This window comes from Falco punctatus (assembly GCF_963210335.1).
Source record: "Falco punctatus genome assembly, contig: scaffold_23, whole genome shotgun sequence".
Lineage (NCBI taxonomy): Eukaryota > Metazoa > Chordata > Aves > Falconiformes > Falconidae > Falco > Falco punctatus.
Genome location: NW_027660078.1, coordinates 2,504,205 through 2,527,231, shown reverse-complemented (window position 1 = coordinate 2,527,231; position 23,027 = coordinate 2,504,205). Strand labels below are relative to the sequence as shown.

Here is a 23,027-nt window from a genome sequence, read left to right as displayed (position 1 = left end):
TGTGCTGTGCCTCACACGTCTGCCAGGGCAGGGTGAGAAGCAGCAAGAGAATTCCTTCCTGGCACCTTCTCCAGGGGAGCCATGCTGCGCTTTCCCAAAATGTGTTTTTTTGGCTCTGCATGAGTGCAAAAGCTTTTGGTCAATTTTTCACCACAGAAAGCAGGGAGCAGAACTTTTATGATGTGCATCATATGTCTGCCAGGGCAGGTTGAGAAGCAGCAAGAGGATTCCTTTCTGGCACCTTCTCCAGGGGAATTTCCCAGTTCCCGAGAGACTGCTGGTGCCGGCTGCAAGGGCGCTCCCAGACAAAGGGTGGTCCTGTGTGATGCTGGGGTTGGAATTGGTGATGTCTCCTTTCCTTAGTCTCGTTAAGGCTTTGCAGTGACAATTTGGTGCTTCGCTCCTATTGCTCCTTTATCATATCGCTCACAATAGCTACTGCTGTTTCCTTTCATCGTATTGCATGCTATTGTCCTTTATTATAATACAAGAAACTACCTTGGATATGTTTCAATGATTGATGTATTTGATCGATTTGATGTGGAGTTCATCTTTGCTGGGTATCCAGTCAGTCAGCAAGACATAATTTGGTGTAGTGGGCAGCATATGAAGCAAAAATGTCTTTATTTAGGAAAAAAAAAATGTTCCTCGACTTGCTATTGTCAGGTGGGAACCATTTCCTTATGGTGTTTGGGCCAGAGTGGTCTGGTGGTGCTGGGCAGTTGGGCCATGCCAGGGACAGAGGGACGGGGGCAGGGGAGGGGGCGGGGGAAGGGGTTTAGGGACGGACGGGTGGGAATTGATGAAGGATTTTAGGGATGGACCGGGGTGTGGGGGTGTTTGTGGGTATGGGGGGGGTGGTGGGGGTGTGTGTGTGCCCCACCCCGCAGCTCCCCTCAGCTGCTTCCTCCTCACCAGCACCTGCTCAGCACCCCAGAGGGGCTTCCCGGAGAGTTCCCGGAGAGCCGGGGAAGGGGCTGTCCTGCACCGCCCCTCCAGACGGGCGCCGCGCAGGCAGACCCCCGAGCCCCGCCAAGGGAGGGCAGCGCCGCTGGCCGCCCCCCTCCCGCCGCGTCTCCTCACCTGCGCCCCGCGCCTCGCGCAGCCAGCGACCCCGACCGCCGCTGCCACGCGCGCACAGCTGGCGGGAAGAGGGGCCCCTCGGCCTCGTGCCCAGCACAGGCTTCGCTGCAGGCCTACGAGAGGTAAAGCCGGTCCCGGGGCACCATCCTGGTGAAGAAGAGAGAAGTGCGTGACCTGCCAACACAGGGGTGGCCCCGCCCCCATGTGCCCTTTGGTCGGTTGCTATGGGAACGAGTCGGGCTGTTCCCCTGGCAACCGGCTGACAAAGGGCACACAGGGGAGGGACCACCCGTATGTTGGGAGGTCACACACATCTCTTCTTGACCACGATGGCAGCAGGCCCCTCGGCCTCGTGCCCAGCACAGGCTTAGCTGCGGGCCTACTAGAGGTAAAGCCAGCTTGGGGTGTCCCCCTTTCCAAGAGGCTTCTTAGGTTGCACATCCTCTGCCTTCCTAACGAGGAGCTCTGGTTTTGATGCCCACTGTGCTGTCAGGAAAAATCCCCCCTGAGTTTCTGTGTGGTTCAGCAAGAGAACAGGGCAGCAGACTGGCCCTGTAGGCGCTTCTCAAGAGGCCGGCTGGAAAAGTGCTCAGGAAACACGTCATTTGCCTTCCTGGAGTGACTTGTGTGCATCTTGAGTGGTGCTGGTAACAGTGTTGCCTCCTCTGTCTCTTCCAGTGGCATACCCGGATTGTGTGTGTGCGTGGGAAGTCGACGATGAGCTCGGTGGCAGTTTTGAGCCAGGAGAGCTTTGCCAAACACCGCAGTGGCTTGACGCAGCAGCAGGTGAAAGGTGAGAAGACACAGCTGAGTTCCTGTGATGTGCCTCTAAATAGAGACTGCGCAGGCAAGGTTCCTTGCTCTTAGCCAAGCTCGCTCCATGCCTCCGGCTCCCGCTAAGTGTCCAGGCACGGCGTTCGCCATTCCTAGGCTGGCGGCCTGCCAGACTCTGGCTTTCCACCAACAGGAGCACATCGGTGGTGCTGCACAGTGCAGGGCCAGGCGGAGGCAAGCCTCAGATCTTCACAGAGCTCTGGCTAGCAACGCTGTCAGCCGTGGGGCAGGGCATGTGCAAGCAGGGGTCATTGGGCTGCAAGAGAGCCTCGTGGGATCAGTGTGCTGGATTGTCACTTCCTCCTCTGCTCAGCCAGGTGCTGGGGAAAGTCGGTATAACCGTATTGGCTGACTCACTGATGGGTCTCGGCACCCATTCTCCAGCTGCGAGCTGGCCCGCTTGGCACAGCCCAGTGCCCAGCTGAGTCGAACATAAGCTACAGGCTTTCCCTGGACTCTGCCCCAACTAGAGTGCTTCTGCTTCTCTCTGCCTTCTTCCTGGGCATGTGTCTGTCCTGTCCCCTTCTGACCTACAGCCTTGCTGTGTCCCTTTGATTTCTTTCTCCTTGGCCTGTTGTCCCCTGATGAAGCTCCTCTCAACAAAGCTGGCGATAATGTGCTGTGTTTGCTGCCACCATTCACTTGCACGGTTGCTTCCTGCATCCGTAGCGGCACCTACTGCAGTCTGTGCTGTGCTGAGCTCAGCTGAGCTCCAGACTCGGCTGCTCTCCACAAGCATAACTGTAGCAGGGTGAATAGTAGTGCACAAGTCCTTTGTTGTCCCTCTTTGATGATGCCTCAATAGAGTTGCACTGCCTATGAATGGGGGCGTTTCTGTGGGGAGAGCATCTCATTGGCCTTGTTTGCTTCACCCCAGTAACAGCTTTAAACTCGGAAGAAGAGAAGGATCCTCCCACCTACGAGGAAGCCTTCCCTGCGCTCCCTGAGAAAGCACCATGTTTGGAAGCTGCCCGGGAACCTGCTGGGCCCTGGAGCAAAATCCGGCCAATAAAGGCTTCTGTCATCACTCAGGTTGGTGGGAGTGGGTGTCTTATCTCCCTCCTTTTCATCCCTCCAAAAAGTAGGTGAAGCGAAGCTTTCCCTGGAGTATGAAATCCCTTAGTGTGCCAGAGTAACTGCCTCTTTGCTGTCCTTTGCCCTGGGGCACAAGGAAGACTGCGGCTGAATGCTAGGACAGCTCTGGAGGGGGAGGGATGTGTTGAAAACTGCCCAGACAAAGCTCTGCATCCCTGTTGCACAGTCAGCTGGAACAGGCCTGAAGGGAGGATTGCAGAGGGAGGCACTGACAATCAAAAGCACACTGACACCTTGCTGTGCCCTGCTTGTGTCTGTCCCGTGGCTGAGCAGGTGTTCCATGTGCCACTGGAGGAGAGGAAATACAAGGACATGGATCGGTTGGGAGAAAGCAAGCAGGCCAAGATCTGCCTTGACATCATGCAGAAGACGGGAGCTCACCTGGAGCTGTCTCTCGCAAAGGACCAGGGCCTTTCGATCGTGGTCTCTGGCAAGCCGGAAGCAGTCACGAAGGCTCGGAAGCAGATTGTCGCTCGACTGCAGACTCAGGTGAGGGCATCTAACTGTTTCTGCCTTCAGCTTTGCTCTTCCCCAAGACTCGCAAATGCTTTGAGACCCTTGGGCCCGTGTGCTTGTAAGCCAAAGAGGTGTGTTGTTACATGACTAATTCAGCTTTGCCATACGTTTTCAAAGCACCCAATTGGCAATTTGGAATGGGAATGAGGCTTAAAATAGGGTTCCAAGGTAATTACAGGCCGTGGTGTTGCATGAAGCGTGGAGTCTGCGATCTCCGGAACATTTGAGTTGCAACCAGTGACTTTGTGCTGAGGTGCTGGTGCTGGAGGGGGTGCAGGAGCCTCACACACAAAGCTAGTAGTGTGTGAGAACGGGACTGTGCTTTTCCTGAAGCCCTTCAGAGAAGAACGTGGAAGGCTGGGAGAAAGAAAAGTAGAGAAAAGGAAGTCCTGCCAAAAGCCAAAAGCTTCGGGTCAGGGTTCTGCCTTGTGTAGCTCAAGGCACACTGGTAAGGAGCCACAACCCTGTTGTTTCGGTTGCTTCAGTCCTCTCGGTTTTGATCTCTTACCTTAAGGTTCTTGAGCTCATAGTCAAGGTGGTAGCTCTTGTTAGGATGTATCGCAGCCAGGTGTTGCAGTGTGTTTTAAAGTATAATGCCAAAGGTAGGTAATGCGATGTTAATACCATGTCTGCTTAGTGCTATTCAGCCCCTGTGTCATACCCTGCCAGAGGAAAGAGAAAGGAACAAAACCCTACATCCACAATGTGCATCTGAAAAATCAGTTCAGGTCGTGCCGCCACAGATCCATGAGCCACTGTTCTCAAATATACCTCCTACTGCCCTGGCCCCAGGTCGGGAAGGTGTGTCTGTATTCCAGCTTCTCTTAGGCTTGGCTGGCTTCAGGACAGGAACACAGAGCTGAAAAGTCACACCGAGTGATCTTTTCTTCATCTTTCATTTTTCCATTATAGCTTGAATGTTCATTGTCTGATTGCTGTTAGTGGTTACCTAATCACAGGGACCAGGAGCACGATAGCAGTCATCAGCTACCAGACCTGTACAAACTCAGTGAGAAGGGAAGAAGTCAGGAAGCCCTCGTATAGACCAGCCCTTTAATGGTAGATTGAGAAGGACCCCTTTTGCATGTGGGGCCTTCTAGAAGCAGTCCCAGGAGCAGCACGTGCTACACTTGAAGACACCTTAGCACTTAAGTAGCGGTGAGCATCTGCTAGCTGCCTGCCTCCTGCAGTAGGTTTCTGGTGTTGAATTTCTCTTTCCTAGGAGTCATACTGTATGTCTTGTTCTCTGTAGCCTTGGCAGCAGGTGTCAGAGTTCAGATAAACTCCAGCTGTGCGCTGTCATCTCAGTTGTTGTCTGGTGTCTTACACTGGAGGAGAGGCACCTCCTCGTCTGTGTCGGAAGGCCTTTGCTAATTCAGGGTACCGCTCCTGTGCAAACAGAAGGGGTTTGTGGGAAAGGTGGGGTCTATACTCCTGGCACGGAGGCGCTGTAGATCAGCTGGTACAGTGTCAGCCCTCAGACAGAGTGCGCTGGGAAGGCGTTGTGTTTGCTCTGAGGAGCAGTACCACTGAGCAGCGTCTACCTTGCTTTCCCTGGCTCTGTTCCTGTGGATCTGCCAGTGCAGGCAAGGCTTTTCACAGATGCTTGGTTCTTCTGCTGCAGGCTTCGGCAACAGTTGCCATCCCCAAGGAGCACCACCGTTTTGTCATTGGAAAGAAGGGTGCGAAGCTGCAGGACCTGAAGCTCAAAACTGCAACCAAAATGCAGGTCCCCCGCCCAGATGACCCCAGCAACCAGATCAAGATCAGCGGCACTAAAGAAGGGATTGAGAAGGCCCGGCACGAGATCCTGCTTACCTCCGCTGAGCAGGTACCTCAGTACTGTGATCTCTCTCATGGCATTGGCTGCTCAGCCATTTTGCTTCCCCGTGGTGTAGTCGGAGTTTGCAGCCACCGTGGCTACAGTCAGTGGCTAACGTTAGCCTGAACGGAGACGTATGCTGTGCCACTCGCTGGCTGTGTGAGCACCGCTGCCAGGTCCTGAAACTTCTTGTGCTGCGTTTTGTCCATCTCTGAAGCCAAAACAAGCATTTGATAGTTGAAGAGATGCGTCTTAGGTGCCAGCTGAGATAAGGCAGGAGATCACAGGGGTGAATATCGTAAACAAGGAGCAGCAGCAGCAACCGTATTTGTAGATTGAAAGAGGTGGAGATCTACAAGCCCGCCAACTGAGAAGGTTGCTTGGGCCAGAGTGTCAGGCAGGACACCCCTGGGAACTTAGCTGTGCCTGGCAGAGACTGTAATATAGAGGGCAGTTCCCACCAAGGTCTGTTGTGGGCTCTTCCAGGGTAAGCGTGCCGTGGAGCGGCTGGACGTGGAGAAAGTGTACCACCCTTTCATTGCTGGCCCTTACAACAAGCTGGTGAGGGAGCTCATGCAGGACACAGGGACGCGCATCAACATTCCTCCACCCAGTGTCAACAAGACCGAGATAGTCTTCACCGGAGAAAAGGAGCGACTAGCCCAGGCTGTGGCTCGAGTTAAGAAGATCTATGAGGAGAAGGTACGCATGGTCCATAAAGCTTCCCACCTTCCCCTGGCACCTGCTCCTAGGCACTCTTCCCTTCTTGTTCTACTTTTGTGCATCCCTCCGTTGCATCTGGCTCAGCAGCCCTTGCAGTACATGACCCCGAATCCTACCGTTTCCTCACTCGGCAGAGTGGGAGCTGGGCTGATACTATCCGGGAGGTGACAGATTTCTCGCTTTTCTGTACCGTGGGAATTAGCAGGCCACCAAGAGCTCCCCTGGCTCTTGTTCACACCGGGGCTACTAAGGAAGGAAAGAAGTGTGAAGTCTACAGCGGTGGCCAGCTGACAGTATCAAAGTTGCTACCTAAGTAGAAGTTGCTGAAGAGCGAATGTCACTCCAGTTTATTTCCCACAGCCAACGCTGCTGTGAATATCCTTGTTGTGGGTTGCTGGGCTGTTTTTCCTCGTGGTTAGGTCTGTATTTGTACCGGTCTGGATTTCAACAATCGGCTTATAGCCTGCACAGTGTTGCATCACAGCACTGCCTGGGAGACGGCTGGGAGTTGAACCCTGTTGTCCAACGGGGGGACGGGGACGACGACAACGACATGCCTGTGTGTGTGTGTGGTCTCTTCCATGCCGTGTCCCAGGGAGCTTGACACAGCATGCTAGTTTTGTACTTCCCCTGTGAATTTTTGAGCACAAGGCTTTCTGTAGGCAGGGGCCCAAGGGGTGCTAGGGTACTGCCGAGCCACTGTGCTCAGCTTGGCTTTGCTCTTTGCTGGGTGCAGAGTCTGACTGCATCTTGTGCCTCTTCCTGTCGCTCTTGTCCTTCCCCGCCCCCTTGTGATTGACACCTCAGTGTCTCTGCCCCTACAGAAAAAGAAGACTACTACTATTGCAGTGGAGGTGAAGAAGTCCCAGCACAAGTATGTCATCGGCCCCAAGGGGAATTCCCTGCAGGAGATCTTGGAGAAGACTGGAGTCTCTGTTGAGATCCCACCCATTGACAGTAGCTCGGAGACGCTGATACTGCGAGGCGAGCCTGAAAAACTGGGGCAAGCATTGACTGAAGTCTTTGCAAAGGTACTTACAAGATGGGCTAGGCCTCCTTTGAAGGTCCCATGAAGATACATTTGTGAGCACTGACGGCTGTAGCGGGGGTGCTCTCTCTTGGGCCATTAGAGGTGCAGCTTAGAAGTCAATACCAGAGGTGCAGCATGGGAATTGGAACTGAATTGTTGGGAAGGCCTCTTCCAGTTTGTCCATCAAACAGCTTCTCTGTTTTTCTGTCTCTCAGGCCAACAGTTTTACCGTCTCCTCGGTCTCTGCCCCCTCTTGGCTTCATCGTTTCATTATTGGAAAGAAAGGACAGAACCTGGCCAAAATAACTCAGCAGATGCCAAAGGTATGGATGAGCTGGTTAGCTTAGCACCCCCGGCGTAGAAAAAGGTTTAGTCCAGATCACTCGTCACGGGAGAGAGAGGTGTATTCTAGCGTGGGTAAACCCAGGGGGAAATGACACAGATCTTTGCTGTTCAAGGGAACCCTCTCTTTTACTGCTGCAAACACTGCTCATCCTATGTTATTGTCATGGGTTGAGCCCTTCCAAGGAAGCTTTATGTGGTGCTGTTTTGAGAACTGATGTAGCAGGATACCTGGAAATGCTGAGTGCGGCAAGGCTTCTCCCTGGTGAGTTAGACGGTATCTAGATAAAGGCTAGATGAGTAAACTTCTCCAAAGCCCTTGCAGAAACCGGGACAGCACCAGAGCCTTGGGCTCTAGGCACTGCCATATGGCTGACATCGTTAAGTTACTGACTTGGGAAATTGTGGGGATTTTGTTTGGGCTTTTTGGGAAGAGGCGCATCTCTTAGTGGCAGGGATCGATGGTGTAGGCCTGACCAAGGGTATTGGCCTGGCTTGGATCTTGGCAAATTCTTAAGAGATTCATTGTCTTTCACCTCAAGGTTCGCATCAAATTCACTGGAGGAGAGGATAACATCACTTTGGAAGGGCCTACAGAAGATGTGCATGTGGCTCAGGAACAGATTGAAGCCATGGTCAAGGAACTGATGAGCTGGAGTTACTAGTTCCAGTAAGAAACTGGGGCAAGAAGGGGCAACAGAGCAGAGGGGCCCCTGCTTAGGGCCCTGCTTAGGGCCAGAAAAAATTAGAACTTGGTTTTTGGCAATTGTTCATTGAAACACGTACTTTGTGTGCTAACGCAAACTGTCAGCATTCCTAGAGTTGTATGTAACATGCTGCCTGTGTGGCTGAGGGCTGCCCGGCAAGTGTGATGTGTGTGAGAGACACAGTTTAACTGTGAAGTGAGTGGGGGGTCCCGATCTGCGTTTCCGTGTTCCCCGCGAGGGGGCCGGCCAGAGACGGACGAAGCGATTGAAAAGTCGACGTATGAAGTGGTGGAATGCACTATTAGATATTAGAATGGGGAACTGTGGACCAAACACTAGAACGAATGTCATTTGGGAAAAGCACGAACGCGGGGCCCCAGGTCAGTAAAGGGGAGTCAGAGGCCTTGGGAATACAGCCTATTAAACCCTGTTCCACAGGCAGTAACGTAACATTTGAGAACCGAACGGCAAGTCAGGAAGATCCTTTCTTGCTGTGGCAGGCTGCTTGTGTAAGGCTTTTATTGTCTGCTCAGGATGCTGGAGTAAATGAAGAGAACCAGTGCTTTGGGCGGGAGTGCTGAGGCAAGGCACTTTGTAAAGCGTTCCCCAAAGCAAGGGCAACCAAGTCACGCCTCGTCCTGGCTTTGTGGCTTTAGCAGTGCTTCCTGGCTCTTATTGTTGCAGGTGCTGTTTTCCTGCCTGAAGCCCTGGGGCTCCTGGGTAGCCGCCACCCCCGCAGCCCGCAGCTGCTGTCCTCAATAAAATGATCTTTCCTCTCTTCTGACTACGTCTGCCATGTGATAATTGGGGACTGGGCAGATATTGTTTGGTGGTGCGTCCTAGGGGAGGACTTTGGGATCATCCCTTGGCCCAGACTCCTTGCCAGTGGGCATCACGGCTGAGCTTTATGACTCACAGCACAGTCACACAGGGAGGTGGGGGCCGGATGGCACCTCTGGAGGTGTCACTGTCCCCTCAGCTCCTGCTCGGATTCTGGCTAAGACACAGCCTGTGCTCAGGCTCGATGGATGCTCCACTGGGGAGCAGCGCCATTAGCTCAGAGCCGGGACAACACGCAGGCAGACACGGTGCCGCCGCTGACCATCACCTGCAGCTCGCTGTCCCCTGCGGCCGTCATCCCTGCACACTGACTGATGGGCAGTTTCTCCAGATGCCCACGCTCAGGGCAACGGTATAAAGCAAACTGCCACGCTGGCCACTACAAATAGGTCGGCTCGCCCAAAAAGCTTTTCCAGCAGCTCCAACAGCAGCCGGACTGCTGAGGCTTTTGTGCGTCCCAGTGTGATACGGGAGACGCCCGCACCCTGATGGAGGACGAAGGATGAGCACTCTCACCATCAACCAGCTAACTGTTGCTCATAGGCTGCTGTGGTTCAAGCGGGGCCGCCAGCTGTGCAACACACAGCTGCTCGCTCCCTCCCTCCCTCCCTCCCCAGGGGGATGGCAGGGAGAACTGGGAGGCTCAAAGGGAGAAAACTCGTAGGCTGAGGCCAAGGCTTTGATGTGTGCAGGGGAACGTGCTGGTGCAGTTTGTGATTGAAAACTGCGGGGACATCTTTGGGGAGGAGGTGGCCGGCCCCTCCCCTCCATCAGCTGAGGAGGTGCCAGCACCTGTGGACAGGTGCACAGGTATGAGGAGGGGCTGAGGGTTTTCAAAATCTGGGGCTTCTGGTCCAATTCCTTATTGTGCTGCTGGTGGATTTTGGTTTAGGTGTTGTCCACTTCCACGAGGTCACTTTGCTGCACGTGCTTTTGTGTTCCATGGGTGCGTTTGGAAGATCAAAGGAGCCGTGCAGGTGAAGCAAACGCAGAGCCCCAGGCAAAAGACTTCTTGCACACAGCACCCTCTCTGTTCATCCTCTACAAAGAAGCAGGGGCAGCTATGGTGGTGAAATCAGAAATAGTAGAGGGATGTCAGGCCAAGAAACACTGACACGTTTCTCATGTATGACAGTAGTTTCTGATAGGGCCAAGCAGCTGCTGTGCCTCCTCCTGCCATTAGATCTCTTGTCTGTTTGACTTTTCCCACCCTCTAATGATAGAGAAGAAAAACCAGAAAGGTTGTTTCTCAGATGCATTGGGAATGTGCTTAATCAATCTAAATACCTACAAGAAGTCAAATACAAAATCGCAGATTTAAAAATAAAAGGCTCACGCCCCAGAATGGGATAATGCTGCCCAAGGGATAACGGCAGAACCGTGTCCCAGGAAGGCAGAAGAAAGCCCAGCAGAACGAAGCTGGCAAGGGTCTGTCCTACCCTCCAAGGCCCCTCCAGTTTGTGGTGCCCCAGCCCGCAAGAAGGGGCAGCCCATCATCCCAATTCATCAGAGCTCCTGAAGCCTATCTTGCGACCGTGCAAAATATGGATAATGCAAAGCAACCAAAGGGATCTTATTTGAGGAGCTAAGGTAGCAATTTGGAAAACGGTAGCTTACTACTCCAGGTGTCTTGCCACCTTTCAACTTCAACCTTTCCGGTTCAGGCACTTGTACCTTTGCCTCCAACCACCCCCGAGAGCACAGCAGACTCCTCGGTAGACCCGGAACAGCTGATGAGCCTTTCAGAGGAAAGAAGGTAAAATGAGCTCCCTTTGTTTAAAATGAGAACTGATTCCAGTTGATCGTGGTTTTACCTCTCTAATAAACACTGTGGAATGTCAAGGTTTGCAGGGTCTTTCGTTTCAGGAAAATGAAAAGCAAAGAAACAGAAAGGGAAAACAGGTCTCTGGAGAAGAGGCTGAAAGCACACCAGAAGAGAAAAGGAGAGAAGAAAAGCTTTTCGAGATCAAGCGCTGAAAAAATTCAGGAAGGTCAAGAAGCCCAGGTGTATCCAGACACTGCTGTCCATCTCTCAAAACTCTGAACACTGCACTAAGTGCATGAACTATTTTTAGCGTGCACAAAGATGGCCCCAGATAGGAAGCAGACACCTGCCTTTTGGAAAAAAATGCGTGTCAGCAGGAAACTGCCGTTCCCAATGTTGCAGGTTTGGTTTTGCACTTACTGAAGTACTGTTTGCTCAAGGGTAAGCAGACACCTCGCCACAAGAGCCTCGATCCTTAGCTATTTACCTAGCTACCGAAATAAAGAGGCAAAGTAAGTCCCGCTGTTCTGTCCATGTTAGCAATCCTCACGCTGCCCTGTATCATCTGGATCCCAAATATGCAGCAACGTTGTTCCAGGTCACTACATACGCTTTAGATGCTGGCCCTTTTTCAAAAGGCCGCGGTTCACCTGAGGTAATTTGGGGGCGGGTGGTGGTGTTTGTGGTGGTGGTGTGTGTATTGGGATGGACACTTTTTAGTTTCTTACTTCTTCTTCCCTTACCAGTAAACAGAGGTCTATTTCTCAAGATCTTGAGAAATGTCCTGAAAAAAAGTTTTCATGACTTTTTTGTATATAGATGAATACTCTTTTAATGTACACTATTTCACTGTTGCTAGAAGTACTATATTCCACTTCACGTGGCTTGCTTCAGTGACAGCCTTGTACCGTAAATTCATATCGTGTACCCCCTTTTTCTTGGGGTCCACAAGTTGCGATGCCTGCAGTTTGTAGTCCCTGCATGCACAGGCTATCTGCCCTGGCTGAAACCTGACAGGATAACAAACGGTGATTGCTTCAGGCAGCTTCCCTATGCAGATGTCCCCGGAACCCCTTTGGAAGAGTAACCCGGAGAGGGTGCTTCAGGGAAACCACAGGCACTTCCAAAGCACGGAACTAATGAGCAGGACATGCACGGGAGAGTCTGTGTTTAGTAGCCACCTTATAGCTTGAAGTGAGCGATTCTTATTTGCTTTCCAAATCCATTTTCCTCCTGCCTAACCCAATTGGAAGAGTGAGTTCCACCGCATTTTTTTGTGATGTACTGAATGTATTCTTTTTTAAAAGCAGGTGCCACCTTCTTGGCTTTGCTTCACGCTTTGTGCTGTCCCCTTTTTCTATGTACAAGAAACCCCACTGAAGACAGAGCGTTGATGGTTCTATTCAGCTGCAGGGGAACTGCCATGGCGGCTGTAAGAGAGGGGCAGGGCCGGGCGCAGGCCGGGGGGTTTATCCGTTCTGAGCCCCTCGACCCCAGCTGTGCATATCTGACAGCCCTGCCTCGCTCACAGCCGCTGTCCCAGAGGGAACAAAGCCCAGGAGAGAAAGTTCTCTGTCGGCTCAGGGGAAGCACCATGCAGGGGTGCAGCACCCTCGTGTTGCAGCCAAAGTGATAAACGGGCCTTGCTTAGCGCAGCTCTCCGTGCAAAAACCTCCGTGGCTGCAAGGATCTCAAGCCTCGACTCTGAGCGCTCGATGGAGCTCCCTCCCAGCCAGCCGAGATTCCCGACCGTCCTGACGTGGCGCTTTCCCTCCCAGCAGCGCCCATGCCCATTGACTGCCTTTCGCTTGCAGCCGGCTCTAATGTCGGCATCAACCCTGCACTCCAGTTTTTGGCCTCTCTGAGTGTTGCTCACTAGGATAGCCCCGAGAGTGACACCCCCTCACCCCCACCCCCCCACCCCCAACCCCCCTGCCGGCTGCCCCCATTGTGTCCATAGGGATAGCGGTTTGCCTGCGGGCATGGTGGGATGGTGTTTCTTCCAGGAACCACATGGATGGCAGGGTGAGCCCTGGGGGGGCTTGCGCCGCCCGGGCTCACAGCTGGGGAGGCGGATTCCCCGCTCGCAGGGGCTGGGGGCGAGGGGAAGTGTTTTAGGGACGGACCGTGGGGGCCGGAGGGAGGGGTTTGAGGGACGGACGCCGAGGAAGGCCTCCTGCCTGCAGAGATGGCTCAGGCCCAGGGCAGGGCTCTTCTCTGGATGCCACGGGGTCGATTGCAGAGGAGCAGGCTGCCCCATGCAGGGAGCAGGTGCGTGCCGGGGCTGCCAGGGGCCCTGCCTGCCTGTTCCCAGCCCAGCCCCAGCTGGGGCCAGCCCTGCGCTGCAGCCCTGGGGCCGAGGCGCACGGAGCCGGGCATTGCTGAGGGTGCTGCACCCTGACGGGCCCCGCCGCCAGCTGCCGGCTGCCCTGGGCTGCCCCTCGCTCTCCCCAGCTCTGCCTGCTGCCAGCGCCGGGGGCACCGCCACGGGGCTTGCCCCCTGCCCACAGCTGCCCTGACCCACATCTGCAGCTGTACGTGGTGCCCACATCGCACAGCTGGGGCGGGGGTGGCAGGTCTCTCTGGTGGCAGCCTGGGGCTGGGGGCAAAGCCAAGCACATCCCTCGCTTGTGATCTTTGTCCCCAGGGAGAGCCAGTGCAGACGTGTGCTGCGCTGGAGAGTGTCCCGCAGGGAGGTGACGGCCGACTGCAGAGCAGCACTGAGACCCGCGCGACAGCAACGGCAGCCGGTGGCCACAGAGCAGCCCAGGGGAGCTGGTTCCCTCGACGGGCCCCAAAGCAGCCTTCCTCAGCCCCAGCTTTTGGTGACGTGTGGAGCAGCGCAGGGATGTCTCTCAGGCTTCCAGGCCTGAGGAGACTTTCCTCCCCAGGGGCACTGTTAGAAATCCTACTCCCAGGATTAAAGCACCCCTCCCCCCATGGATCCGAGGCTGTGTGTCCAGCCCCCTGGAGCTGGGTACAGGTGCCCTGAGCGGGCTCTCAGGGAGGATGGGGCCACCTGCCTGGTGGCTCTGACACAGAAATGATGAGCTGAAGCCCTGTGATGGTGGCTGGCCGGCTCAAAGCCTCTGAGTGCCTCAGCCTCTGTCCCCAGGAGCGTTTATCCCAGGCACTGTTTCAGGGTGTGAAGATGGGTGCCGGTGATGTCCTGGTGCCTCCGTCTGGCTCCCACTTCAAGGTTGTGATGCCTGAGGTCAGGGACCACCTGAAGGCCTTGGCAGAGATCTCAAGGGACTTTGTGTTCCATCTTGTGTTGCCTCAGGGCTACAACGTGCTGTGGTTTGGGGGCAAGAAGGTTATGGTATGCCAGAGGTCAGGCCAGTTCGTGTCAAAGTGTGTTATTGTTATGGACAGAATCTGGGTTTGTTGGCCCTGCGTTCCTGGGGTTATGGCATTTTTATCTTATCTTGTGAACTGTGTGGTGGGTTTCTTTGTGGAGAGTGCCTTTTTTCACCTCTGTTGCCTTTGTGGGGTTTGGATGGGGGCCTTTGGTTTGTGTACAGAGTTTCTTCTGGTTGTTTTTCTGCTGTACTGTTGGGTGGTGGTGTTTTTTCTGTCTTGAAACCATCGTTACTGGTCTAATATATCTCCTGCAGGTCAGGCAGTGTCACTTCTGGTGTGGTCTGACTCATTTCTGGTGAGTTGGTAGGTAGGTATGGAGGACTTGTGGTCCCTCCATGGAGAATGACTGCTAGAGGACTAAGAGGCAGATCTGTGGAGGGGTGAGAGGACTGCTGGCCCATAAGTAGTGACTGTCAGAGGACTAAGTGTACTTGAATTTACGTGGGCTTCCAAATTCATGGTTGTTTCTCCTGCCTTGCGGAAGAGCCATGGGAAGTCACCAGCCACACGGAAGGACAAGGGGTTTCCCAAGGCTACGTGGCTTTTTGGGGTTTTCTTTTGAGTAAGAAAGTCTTGTCTCTACATGAGCGCAACTGTGAACGGTCAATTTTGCTGACTTTAGAAAGCAGGGAGCAGCACTTTTCTGATGTGCCTCACAAGGCTGCAAGGACAGAGTGAGAACCAGCAAGAGGATTCCTTCCTGTCACCTTCTCCAGGGGAACAGTGCTGCACTTTCACAAGGTGAGCTCTGGTTCTGCATGAGTGCACAAGTTTTTGGTCAATTTTCTCACCACAGGAAGCAGGGAGCCGAACTTTTGCTCTGTGCCTCATCACATGGCTTCCAGGTCAGGGTGAGAAACAGCCAGAGAATTCCTCCCTGTCACCTTCTCCAGGGGAGCACTGCTGCACTTTGTCAAGGTGAGTTTTTTTGGGCTGTACATGATTGCCAATGAAAAGAGGTCAATTTTCTCACCACACAAAGCAGGGAGCAGAACTTTTGTTCTGTGCCTGACAGGGCTACCAGGGCAGGGTGAAAAGCAGCAAGAGAATTCATTCCTGGAACCTTCTCCAGGGGAGCAGTGCTGCACGTTCCCAAGGTGGCTTCCTTTGGAATGTGAATGATTCCATGTATGAGTGGTCAATTTTCTTTTTCTCAGAGCAGAAAGCAGGGAGCAGAACTTTTGTGCTGTTCCTTACATGGCTGCAAGGGGAGGGTGAGAAACAGCAAGAGAACTCCTTCCTTGCACCTTCTCCAGGGGAGCAGTGTTGCATTTTTACTTTCCAAGGTGACTTCTTGGGTCTGTGTATTATTGCAAATGTGCCGTGTAAATTTTTCTCACCCCAGAGAGCAGGGAGCAGAATGTTTGTGCTGTGCCTCACACGTCTGCCAGGGCAGGGTGAGAAGCAGCAAGATAATTCCTTCCTGGCACCTTCTCCAGGGGAGCCATGCTGCGCTTTCCCAAAATGTGTTTTTTTGGCTCTGCATGAGTGCAAAAGCTTTTGGTCAATTTTTCACCACAGAAAGCAGGGAGCAGAACTTTTATGATGTGCATCATATGTCTGCCAGGGCAGGTTGAGAAGCAGCAAGAGATTTCCTTCCTTGCACCTTCTCCAGGGGAGCCATGCTGCCCTTTCCCAAAATGTATTTTTTTGGCTCTGCATGAGTGCAAAAGCTTTTGGTCAATTTTTCACCACAGAAAGCAGGGAGCAGAACTTTTATGATGTGCGTCATATGTCTGCCAGGGCAGGTTGAGAAGCAGCAAGAGGATTCCTTTCTGGCACCTTCTCCAGGGGAATTTCCCAGTTCCCGAGAGACTGCTGGTGCCGGCTGCAAGGGCGCTCCCAGACAAAGGGTGGTCCTGTGTGATGCTGGGGTTGGAATTGGTGATGTCTCCTTTCCTTAGTCTCGTTAAGGCTTTGCAGTGACAATTTGGTGCTTCGCTCCTATTGCTCTTTTATCATATCGCTCACAGTAACTGCCACTGGTTCCTTTTATCATATTGCATGCTATTTTCTTTTATTGCAATATAAGAAACTGCATTTGATATATTCCGTTATTTGATATACTTGATAGATTTGGTTATATTTGATCTGGAGTTCAGCTTTGCTGTGTATCCAGTCAGCCAGCAAAACAACATTCGGCATAGTCGGCAGCGTACGAAGTAAAACTCTCTCTATTTAGGAAAAAAAAAATGTTCCTCGACTTGCTATTGTCAGGTGGGAACCATTGCCTTATGGTGTTTGGGCCAGAGTGGTCTGGTGGTGCTGGGCAGTTGGGCCATGCCAGGGACAGAGGGGCGGGGGCAGGGGAGGGGGCGGGGGGAAAGGGTTTAGGGATGGACGGGTGGGAATTGATGAAGATTTTAGGGATGGACCGGGGTGTGGGGGTGTTTGTGGGTATGGGGGGGGTGGTGGGGGTGTGTGTGTGCCCCACCCCGCAGCTCCCCTCGACTGCTTCCTCCTCACCAGCACCTGCTCAGCACCCCAGAGGGGCTTCCCGGAGAGTTCCCGGAGAGCAGGGGAAGGGGCTGTCCTGCACCCCCTCCAGACGGGCGCCGCGCAGGCAGACCCCCGAGCCCCGCCAAGGGAGGGCAGCGCCGCTGGCCGCCCCCCTCCCGCCGCGTCTCCTCACCTGCGCCCCGCGCCTCGCGCAGCCAGCGACCCCGACCGCCGCTGCCACGCGCGCACAGCTGGCGGGAAGAGGGGCCCCTCGGCCTCGTGCCCAGCACAGGCTTCGCTGCAGGCCTACGAGAGGTAAAGCCGGTCCCGGGGCACCATCCTGGTGAAGAAGAGAGAAGTGCGTGACCTGCCAACACAGGGGTGGCCCCGCCCCCATGCGCCCTTTGGTCGGTTGCTATGGGAACGAGTCGGGCTGTTCCCCTGGCAACCGGCTGACAAAGGGCACACAGGGGAGGGACCACCCGTATGTTGGGAGGTCACACACATCTCTTCTTGACCACGATGGCGGCAGGCCCCTCGGCCTCGTGCCCAGCACAGGCTTAGCTGCGGGCCTACTAGAGGTAAAGCCAGCTTGGGGTGTCCCCCTTTCCAAGAGGCTTCTTAGGTTGCACATCCTCTGCCTTCCTAACGAGGAGCTCTGGTTTTGATGCCCACTGTGCTATCAGGAAAAATCCCCCCTGAGTTTCTGTGTGGTTCAGCAAGAGAACAGGGCAGCAGACTGGCCCTGTAGGCGCTTCTCAAGAGGCCGGCTGGAAAAGTGCTCAGGAAACACGTCATTTGCCTTCCTGGAGTGACTTGTGTGCATCTTGAGTGGTGCTGGTAACAGTGTTGCCTCCTCTGTCTCTTCCAGTGGCATACCCGGATTGTGTGTGTGCGTGGGAAGTCGACGATGAGCTCGGTGGCAGTTTTGAGCCAGGAGAGCTTTGCCAAACACCGCAGTGGCTTGACGCAGCAGCAGGTGAAAGGTGAGAAGACACAGCTGAGTTCCTGTGATGTGCCTCTAAATAGAGACTGCGCAGGCAAGGTTCCTTGCTCTTAGCCAAGCTCGCTCCATGCCTCCGGCTCCCCCTAAGTGTCCAGGCACGGCGTTCGCCATTCCTAGGCTGGCGGCCTGCCAGACTCTGGCTTTCCACCAACAGGAGCACATCGGTGGTGCTGCACAGTGCAGGGCCAGGCGGAGGCAAGCCTCAGATCTTCACAGAGCTCTGGCTAGCAACGCTGTCAGCCGTGGGGCAGGGCATGTGCAAGCAGGGGTCATTGGGCTGCAAGAGAGCCTCGTGGGATCAGTGTGCTGGATTGTCACTTCCTCCTCTGCTCAGCCAGGTGCTGGGGAAAGTCGGTATAACCGTATTGGCTGACTCACTGATGGGTCTCGGCACCCATTCTCCAGCTGCGAGCTGGCCCGCTTGGCACAGCCCAGTGCCCAGCTGAGTCGAACATAAGCTACAGGCTTTCCCTGGACTCTGCCCCAACTAGAGTGCTTCTGCTTCTCTCTGCCTTCTTCCTGGGCATGTGTCTGTCTTGTCCCCTTCTGACCTACAGCCTTGCTGTGTCCCTTTGATTTCTTTCTCCTTGGCCTGTTGTCCCCTGATGAAGCTCCTCTCAACAAAGCTGGCGATAATGTGCTGTGTTTGCTGCCACCATTCACTTGCACGGTTGCTTCCTGCATCCGTAGCGGCACCTACTGCAGTCTGTGCTGTGCTGAGCTCAGCTGAGCTCCAGACTCGGCTGCTCTCCACAAGCATAACTGTAGCAGGGTGAATAGTAGTGCACAAGTCCTTTGTTGTCCCTCTTTGATGATGCCTCAATAGAGTTGCACTGCCTATGAATGGGGACGTTTCTGTGGGGAGAGCATCTCATTGGCCTTGTTTGCTTCACCCCAGTAACAGCTTTAAACTCGGAAGAAGAGAAGGATCCTCCCACCTACGAGGAAGCCTTCCCTGCGCTCCCTGAGAAAGCACCATGTTTGGAAGCTGCCCGGGAACCTGCTGGGCCCTGGAGCAAAATCCGGCCAATAAAGGCTTCTGTCATCACTCAGGTTGGTGGGAGTGGGTGTCTTATCTCCCTCCTTTTCATCCCTCCAAAAAGTAGGTGAAGCGAAGCTTTCCCTGGAGTATGAAATCCCTTAGTGTGCCAGAGTAACTGCCTCTTTGCTGTCCTTTGCCCTGGGGCACAAGGAAGACTGCGGCTGAATGCTAGGACAGCTCTGGAGGGGGAGGGATGTGTTGAAAACTGCCCAGACAAAGCTCTGCATCCCTGTTGCACAGTCAGCTGGAACAGGCCTGAAGGGAGGATTGCAGAGGGAGGCACTGACAATCAAAAGCACACTGACACCTTGCTGTGCCCTGCTTGTGTCTGTCCCGTGGCTGAGCAGGTGTTCCATGTGCCACTGGAGGAGAGGAAATACAAGGACATGGATCGGTTGGGAGAAAGCAAGCAGGCCAAGATCTGCCTTGACATCATGCAGAAGACGGGAGCTCACCTGGAGCTGTCTCTCGCAAAGGACCAGGGCCTTTCGATCGTGGTCTCTGGCAAGCCGGAAGCAGTCACGAAGGCTCGGAAGCAGATTGTCGCTCGACTGCAGACTCAGGTGAGGGCATCTAACTGTTTCTGCCTTCAGCTTTGCTCTTCCCCAAGACTCGCAAATGCTTTGAGACCCTTGGGCCCGTGTGCTTGTAAGCCAAAGAGGTGTGTTGTTACATGACTAATTCAGCTTTGCCATACGTTTTCAAAGCACCCAATTGGCAATTTGGAATGGGAATGAGGCTTAAAATAGGGTTCCAAGGTAATTACAGGCCGTGGTGTTGCATGAAGCGTGGAGTCTGCGATCTCTGGAACATTTGAGTTGCAACCAGTGACTTTGTGCTGAGGTGCTGGTGCTGGAGGGGGTGCAGGAGCCTCACACACAAAGCTAGTAGTGTGTGAGAACGGGACTGTGCTTTTCCTGAAGCCCTTCAGAGAAGAACGTGGAAGGCTGGGAGAAAGAAAAGTAGAGAAAAGGAAGTCCTGCCAAAAGCCAAAAGCTTCGGGTCAGGGTTCTGCCTTGTGTAGCTCAAGGCACACTGGTAAGGAGCCACAACCCTGTTGTTTCGGTTGCTTCAGTCCTCTAGGTTTTGATCTCTTACCTTAAGGTTCTTGAGCTCATAGTCAAGGTGGTAGCTCTTGTTAGGATGTATCGCAGCCAGGTGTTGCAGTGTGTTTTAAAGTATAATGCCAAAGGTAGGTAATGCGATGTTAATACCATGTCTGCTTAGTGCTGTTCAGCCCCTGTGTCATACCCTGCCAGAGGAAAGAGAAAGGAACAAAACCCTACATCCACAATGTGCATCTGAAAAATCAGTTCAGGTCATGCCGCCACAGATCCATGAGCCACTGTTCTCAAATATACCTCCTACTGCCCTGGCCCCAGGTCGGGAAGGTGTGTCTGTATTCCAGCTTCTCTTAGGCTTGGCTGGCTTCAGGACAGGAACACAGAGCTGAAAAGTCACACCGAGTGATCTTTTCTTCATCTTTCATTTTTCCATTATAGCTTGAATGTTCATTGTCTGATTGCTGTTAGTGGTTACCTAATCACAGGGACCAGGAGCACGATAGCAGTCATCAGCTACCAGACCTGTACAAACTCAGTGAGAAGGGAAGAAGTCAGGAAGCCCTCGTATAGACCAGCCCTTTAATGGTAGATTGAGAAGGACCCCTTTTGCATGTGGGGCCTTCTAGAAGCAGTCCCAGGAGCAGCACGTGCTACACTTGAAGACACCTTAGCACTTAAGTAGCGGTGAGCATCTGCTAGCTGCCTGCCTCCTGCAGTAGGTTTCTGGTGTTGAATTTCTCTTTCCTAGGAGTCATACTGTATGTCTTGTTCTCTGTAGCCTTGGCAGCAGGTGTCAGAGTTCAGATAAACTCCAGCTGTGCGCTGTCATCACAGTTGTTGTCTGGTGTCTTACACTAGAGGAGAGGCACCTCCTCGTCTGTGTCGGAAGGCCTTTGCTAATTCAGGGTACCGCTCCTGTGCAAACAGAAGGGTTTTGAGGGAAAGGTGGGGTCTATACTCCTGGCACGGAGGCGCTGTAGATCAGCTGGTACAGTGTCAGCCCTCAGACAGAGTGCGCTGGGAAGGCGTTGTGTTTGCTCTGAGGAGCAGTACCACTGAGCAGCGTCTACCTTGCTTTCCCTGGCTCTGTTCCTGTGGATCTGCCAGTGCAGGCAAGGCTTTTCACAGATGCTTGGTTCTTCTGCTGCAGGCTTCGGCAACAGTTGCCATCCCCAAGGAGCACCACCGTTTTGTCATTGGAAAGAAGGGTGCGAAGCTGCAGGACCTGAAGCTCAAAACTGCAACCAAAATGCAGGTCCCCCGCCCAGATGACCCCAGCAACCAGATCAAGATCAGCGGCACTAAAGAAGGGATTGAGAAGGCCCGGCACGAGATCCTGCTTATCTCCGCTGAGCAGGTACCTCAGTACTGTGATCTCTCTCATGGCATTGGCTGCTCAGCCATTTTGCTTCCCCGTGGTGTAGTCGGAGTTTGCAGCCACCGTGGCTACAGTCAGTGGCTAACGTTAGCCTGAACGGAGACGTATGCTGTGCCACTCGCTGGCTGTGTGAGCACCGCTGCCAGGTCCTGAAACTTCTTGTGCTGCGTTTTGTCCATCTCTGAAGCCAAAACAAGCATTTGATAGTTGAAGCGACGCGTCTTAGGTGCCAGCTGAGATAAGGCAGGAGATCACAGGGGTGAATATCGTAAACAAGGAGCAGCAGCAGCAACCGTATTTGTAGATTGAAAGAGGTGGAGATCTACAAGCCCGCCAACTGAGAAGGTTGCTTGGGCCAGAGTGTCAGGCAGGACACCCCTGGGAACTTAGCTGTGCCTGGCAGAGACTGTAATATAGAGGGCAGTTCCCACCAAGGTCTGTTGTGGGCTCTTCCAGGATAAGCGTGCCGTGGAGCGGCTGGACGTGGAGAAAGTGTACCACCCTTTCATTGCTGGCCCTTACAACAAGCTGGTGAGGGAGCTCATGCAGGACACAGGGACGCGCATCAACATTCCTCCACCCAGTGTCAACAAGACCGAGATAGTCTTCACCGGAGAAAAGGAGCGACTAGCCCAGGCTGTGGCTCGAGTTAAGAAGATCTATGAGGAGAAGGTACGCATGGTCCATAAAGCTTCCCACCTTCCCCTGGCACCTGCTCCTAGGCACTCTTCCCTTCTTGTTCTACTTTTGTGCATCCCTCCGTTGCATCTGGCTCAGCAGCCCTTGCAGTACATGACCCCGAATCCTACCGTTTCCTCACTCGGCAGAGTGGGAGCTGGGCTGATACTATCCGGGAGGTGACAGATTTCTCGCTTTTCTGTACCGTGGGAATTAGCAGGCCACCAAGAGCTCCCCTGGCTCTTGTTCACACCGGGGCTACTAAGGAAGGAAAGAAGTGTGAAGTCTACAGCGGTGGCCAGCTGACAGTATCAAAGTTGCTACCTAAGTAGAAGTTGCTGAAGAGCGAATGTCACTCCAGTTTATTTCCCACAGCCAACGCTGCTGTGAATATCCTTGTTGTGGGTTGCTGGGCTGTTTTTCCTCGTGGTTAGGTCTGTATTTGTACCGGTCTGGATTTCAACAATCGGCTTATAGCCTGCACAGTGTTGCATCACAGCACTGCCTGGGAGACGGCTGGGAGTTGAACCCTGTTGTCCAACGGGGGGACGGGGGGGACGACAACGACATGCCTGTGTGTGTGTGTGGTCTCTTCCATGCCGTGTCCCAGGGAGCTTGACACAGCATGCTAGTTTTGTACTTCCCCTGTGAATTTTTGAGCACAAGGCTTTCTGTAGGCAGGGGCCCAAGGGGTGCTAGGGTACTGCCGAGCCACTGTGCTCAGCTTGGCTTTGCTCTTTGCTGGGTGCAGAGTCTGACTGCATCTTGTGCCTCTTCCTGTCGCTCTTGTCCTTCCCCGCCCCCTTGTGATTGACGCCTCAGTGTCTCTGCCCCTACAGAAAAAGAAGACTACTACTATTGCAGTGGAGGTGAAGAAGTCCCAGCACAAGTATGTCATCGGCCCCAAGGGGAATTCCCTGCAGGAGATCTTGGAGAAGACTGGAGTCTCTGTCGAGATCCCACCCATTGACAGTAGCTCGGAGACGCTGATACTGCGAGGCGAGCCTGAAAAACTGGGGCAAGCATTGACTGAAGTCTTTGAAAAGGTACTTACAAGATGGGCTAGGCCTCCTTTGAAGGTCCCATGAAGATACATTTGTGAGCACTGACGGCTGTAGCGGGGGTGCTCTCTCTTGGGCCATTAGAGGTGCAGCTTAGAAGTCAATACCGGAGGTGCAGCATGGGAATTGGAACTGAATTGTTGGGAAGGCCTCTTCCAGTTTGTCCATCAAACAGCTTCTCTGTTTTTCTGTCTCTCAGGCCAACAGTTTTACCGTCTCCTCGGTCTCTGCCCCCTCTT

At 53.7% G+C, this 23,027-nt stretch overlaps 2 protein-coding genes across 2 annotated transcripts; both read left to right on the top strand.

The window, feature by feature from the left end:
- Positions 1-1,580: 1,580 nt before the first annotated feature.
- On the top strand, positions 1,581-7,098 carry LOC308058027 (vigilin-like). Its single transcript, XM_080412037.1, has 5 exons — positions 1,581-1,876; positions 2,795-2,949; positions 3,286-3,501; positions 5,153-6,052; positions 6,898-7,098. The coding sequence occupies exons 1-4, from the start codon at positions 1,801-1,803 to the stop codon at positions 5,474-5,476; spliced, it is 771 nt and encodes a 256-aa protein (XP_080268163.1). The 5' UTR covers positions 1,581-1,800; the 3' UTR covers positions 5,477-6,052; positions 6,898-7,098.
- A 10,055-nt stretch (positions 7,099-17,153) lies between these two features.
- Positions 17,154-22,815, top strand: LOC308058090 (vigilin-like; the record flags this gene model as incomplete). The annotated part of the gene is made up of 6 exons (XM_080412096.1): positions 17,154-17,545; positions 18,464-18,618; positions 18,955-19,170; positions 20,822-21,028; positions 21,506-21,721; positions 22,567-22,815. The coding sequence occupies exons 1-6, from the start codon at positions 17,470-17,472 to the stop codon at positions 22,813-22,815; spliced, it is 1,119 nt and encodes a 372-aa protein (XP_080268222.1). The 5' UTR covers positions 17,154-17,469.
- Positions 22,816-23,027: the final 212 nt, after the last annotated feature.

Excerpts from the sequence above, each read along its gene's own strand:
- LOC308058027 (XM_080412037.1), top strand. The coding sequence starts at position 1,801 with ATGAGCTCGGTGGCAGTTTTGAGCCAGGAGAGCTTTGCCAAACACCGC. Across the intron at positions 1,877-2,794 it reads GACGCAGCAGCAGGTGAAAG|TAACAGCTTTAAACTCGGAA; the intron begins GTGAGAAGACAC and ends GCTTCACCCCAG. Across the intron at positions 3,502-5,152 it reads TCGCTCGACTGCAGACTCAG|GCTTCGGCAACAGTTGCCAT; the intron begins GTGAGGGCATCT and ends CTTCTGCTGCAG.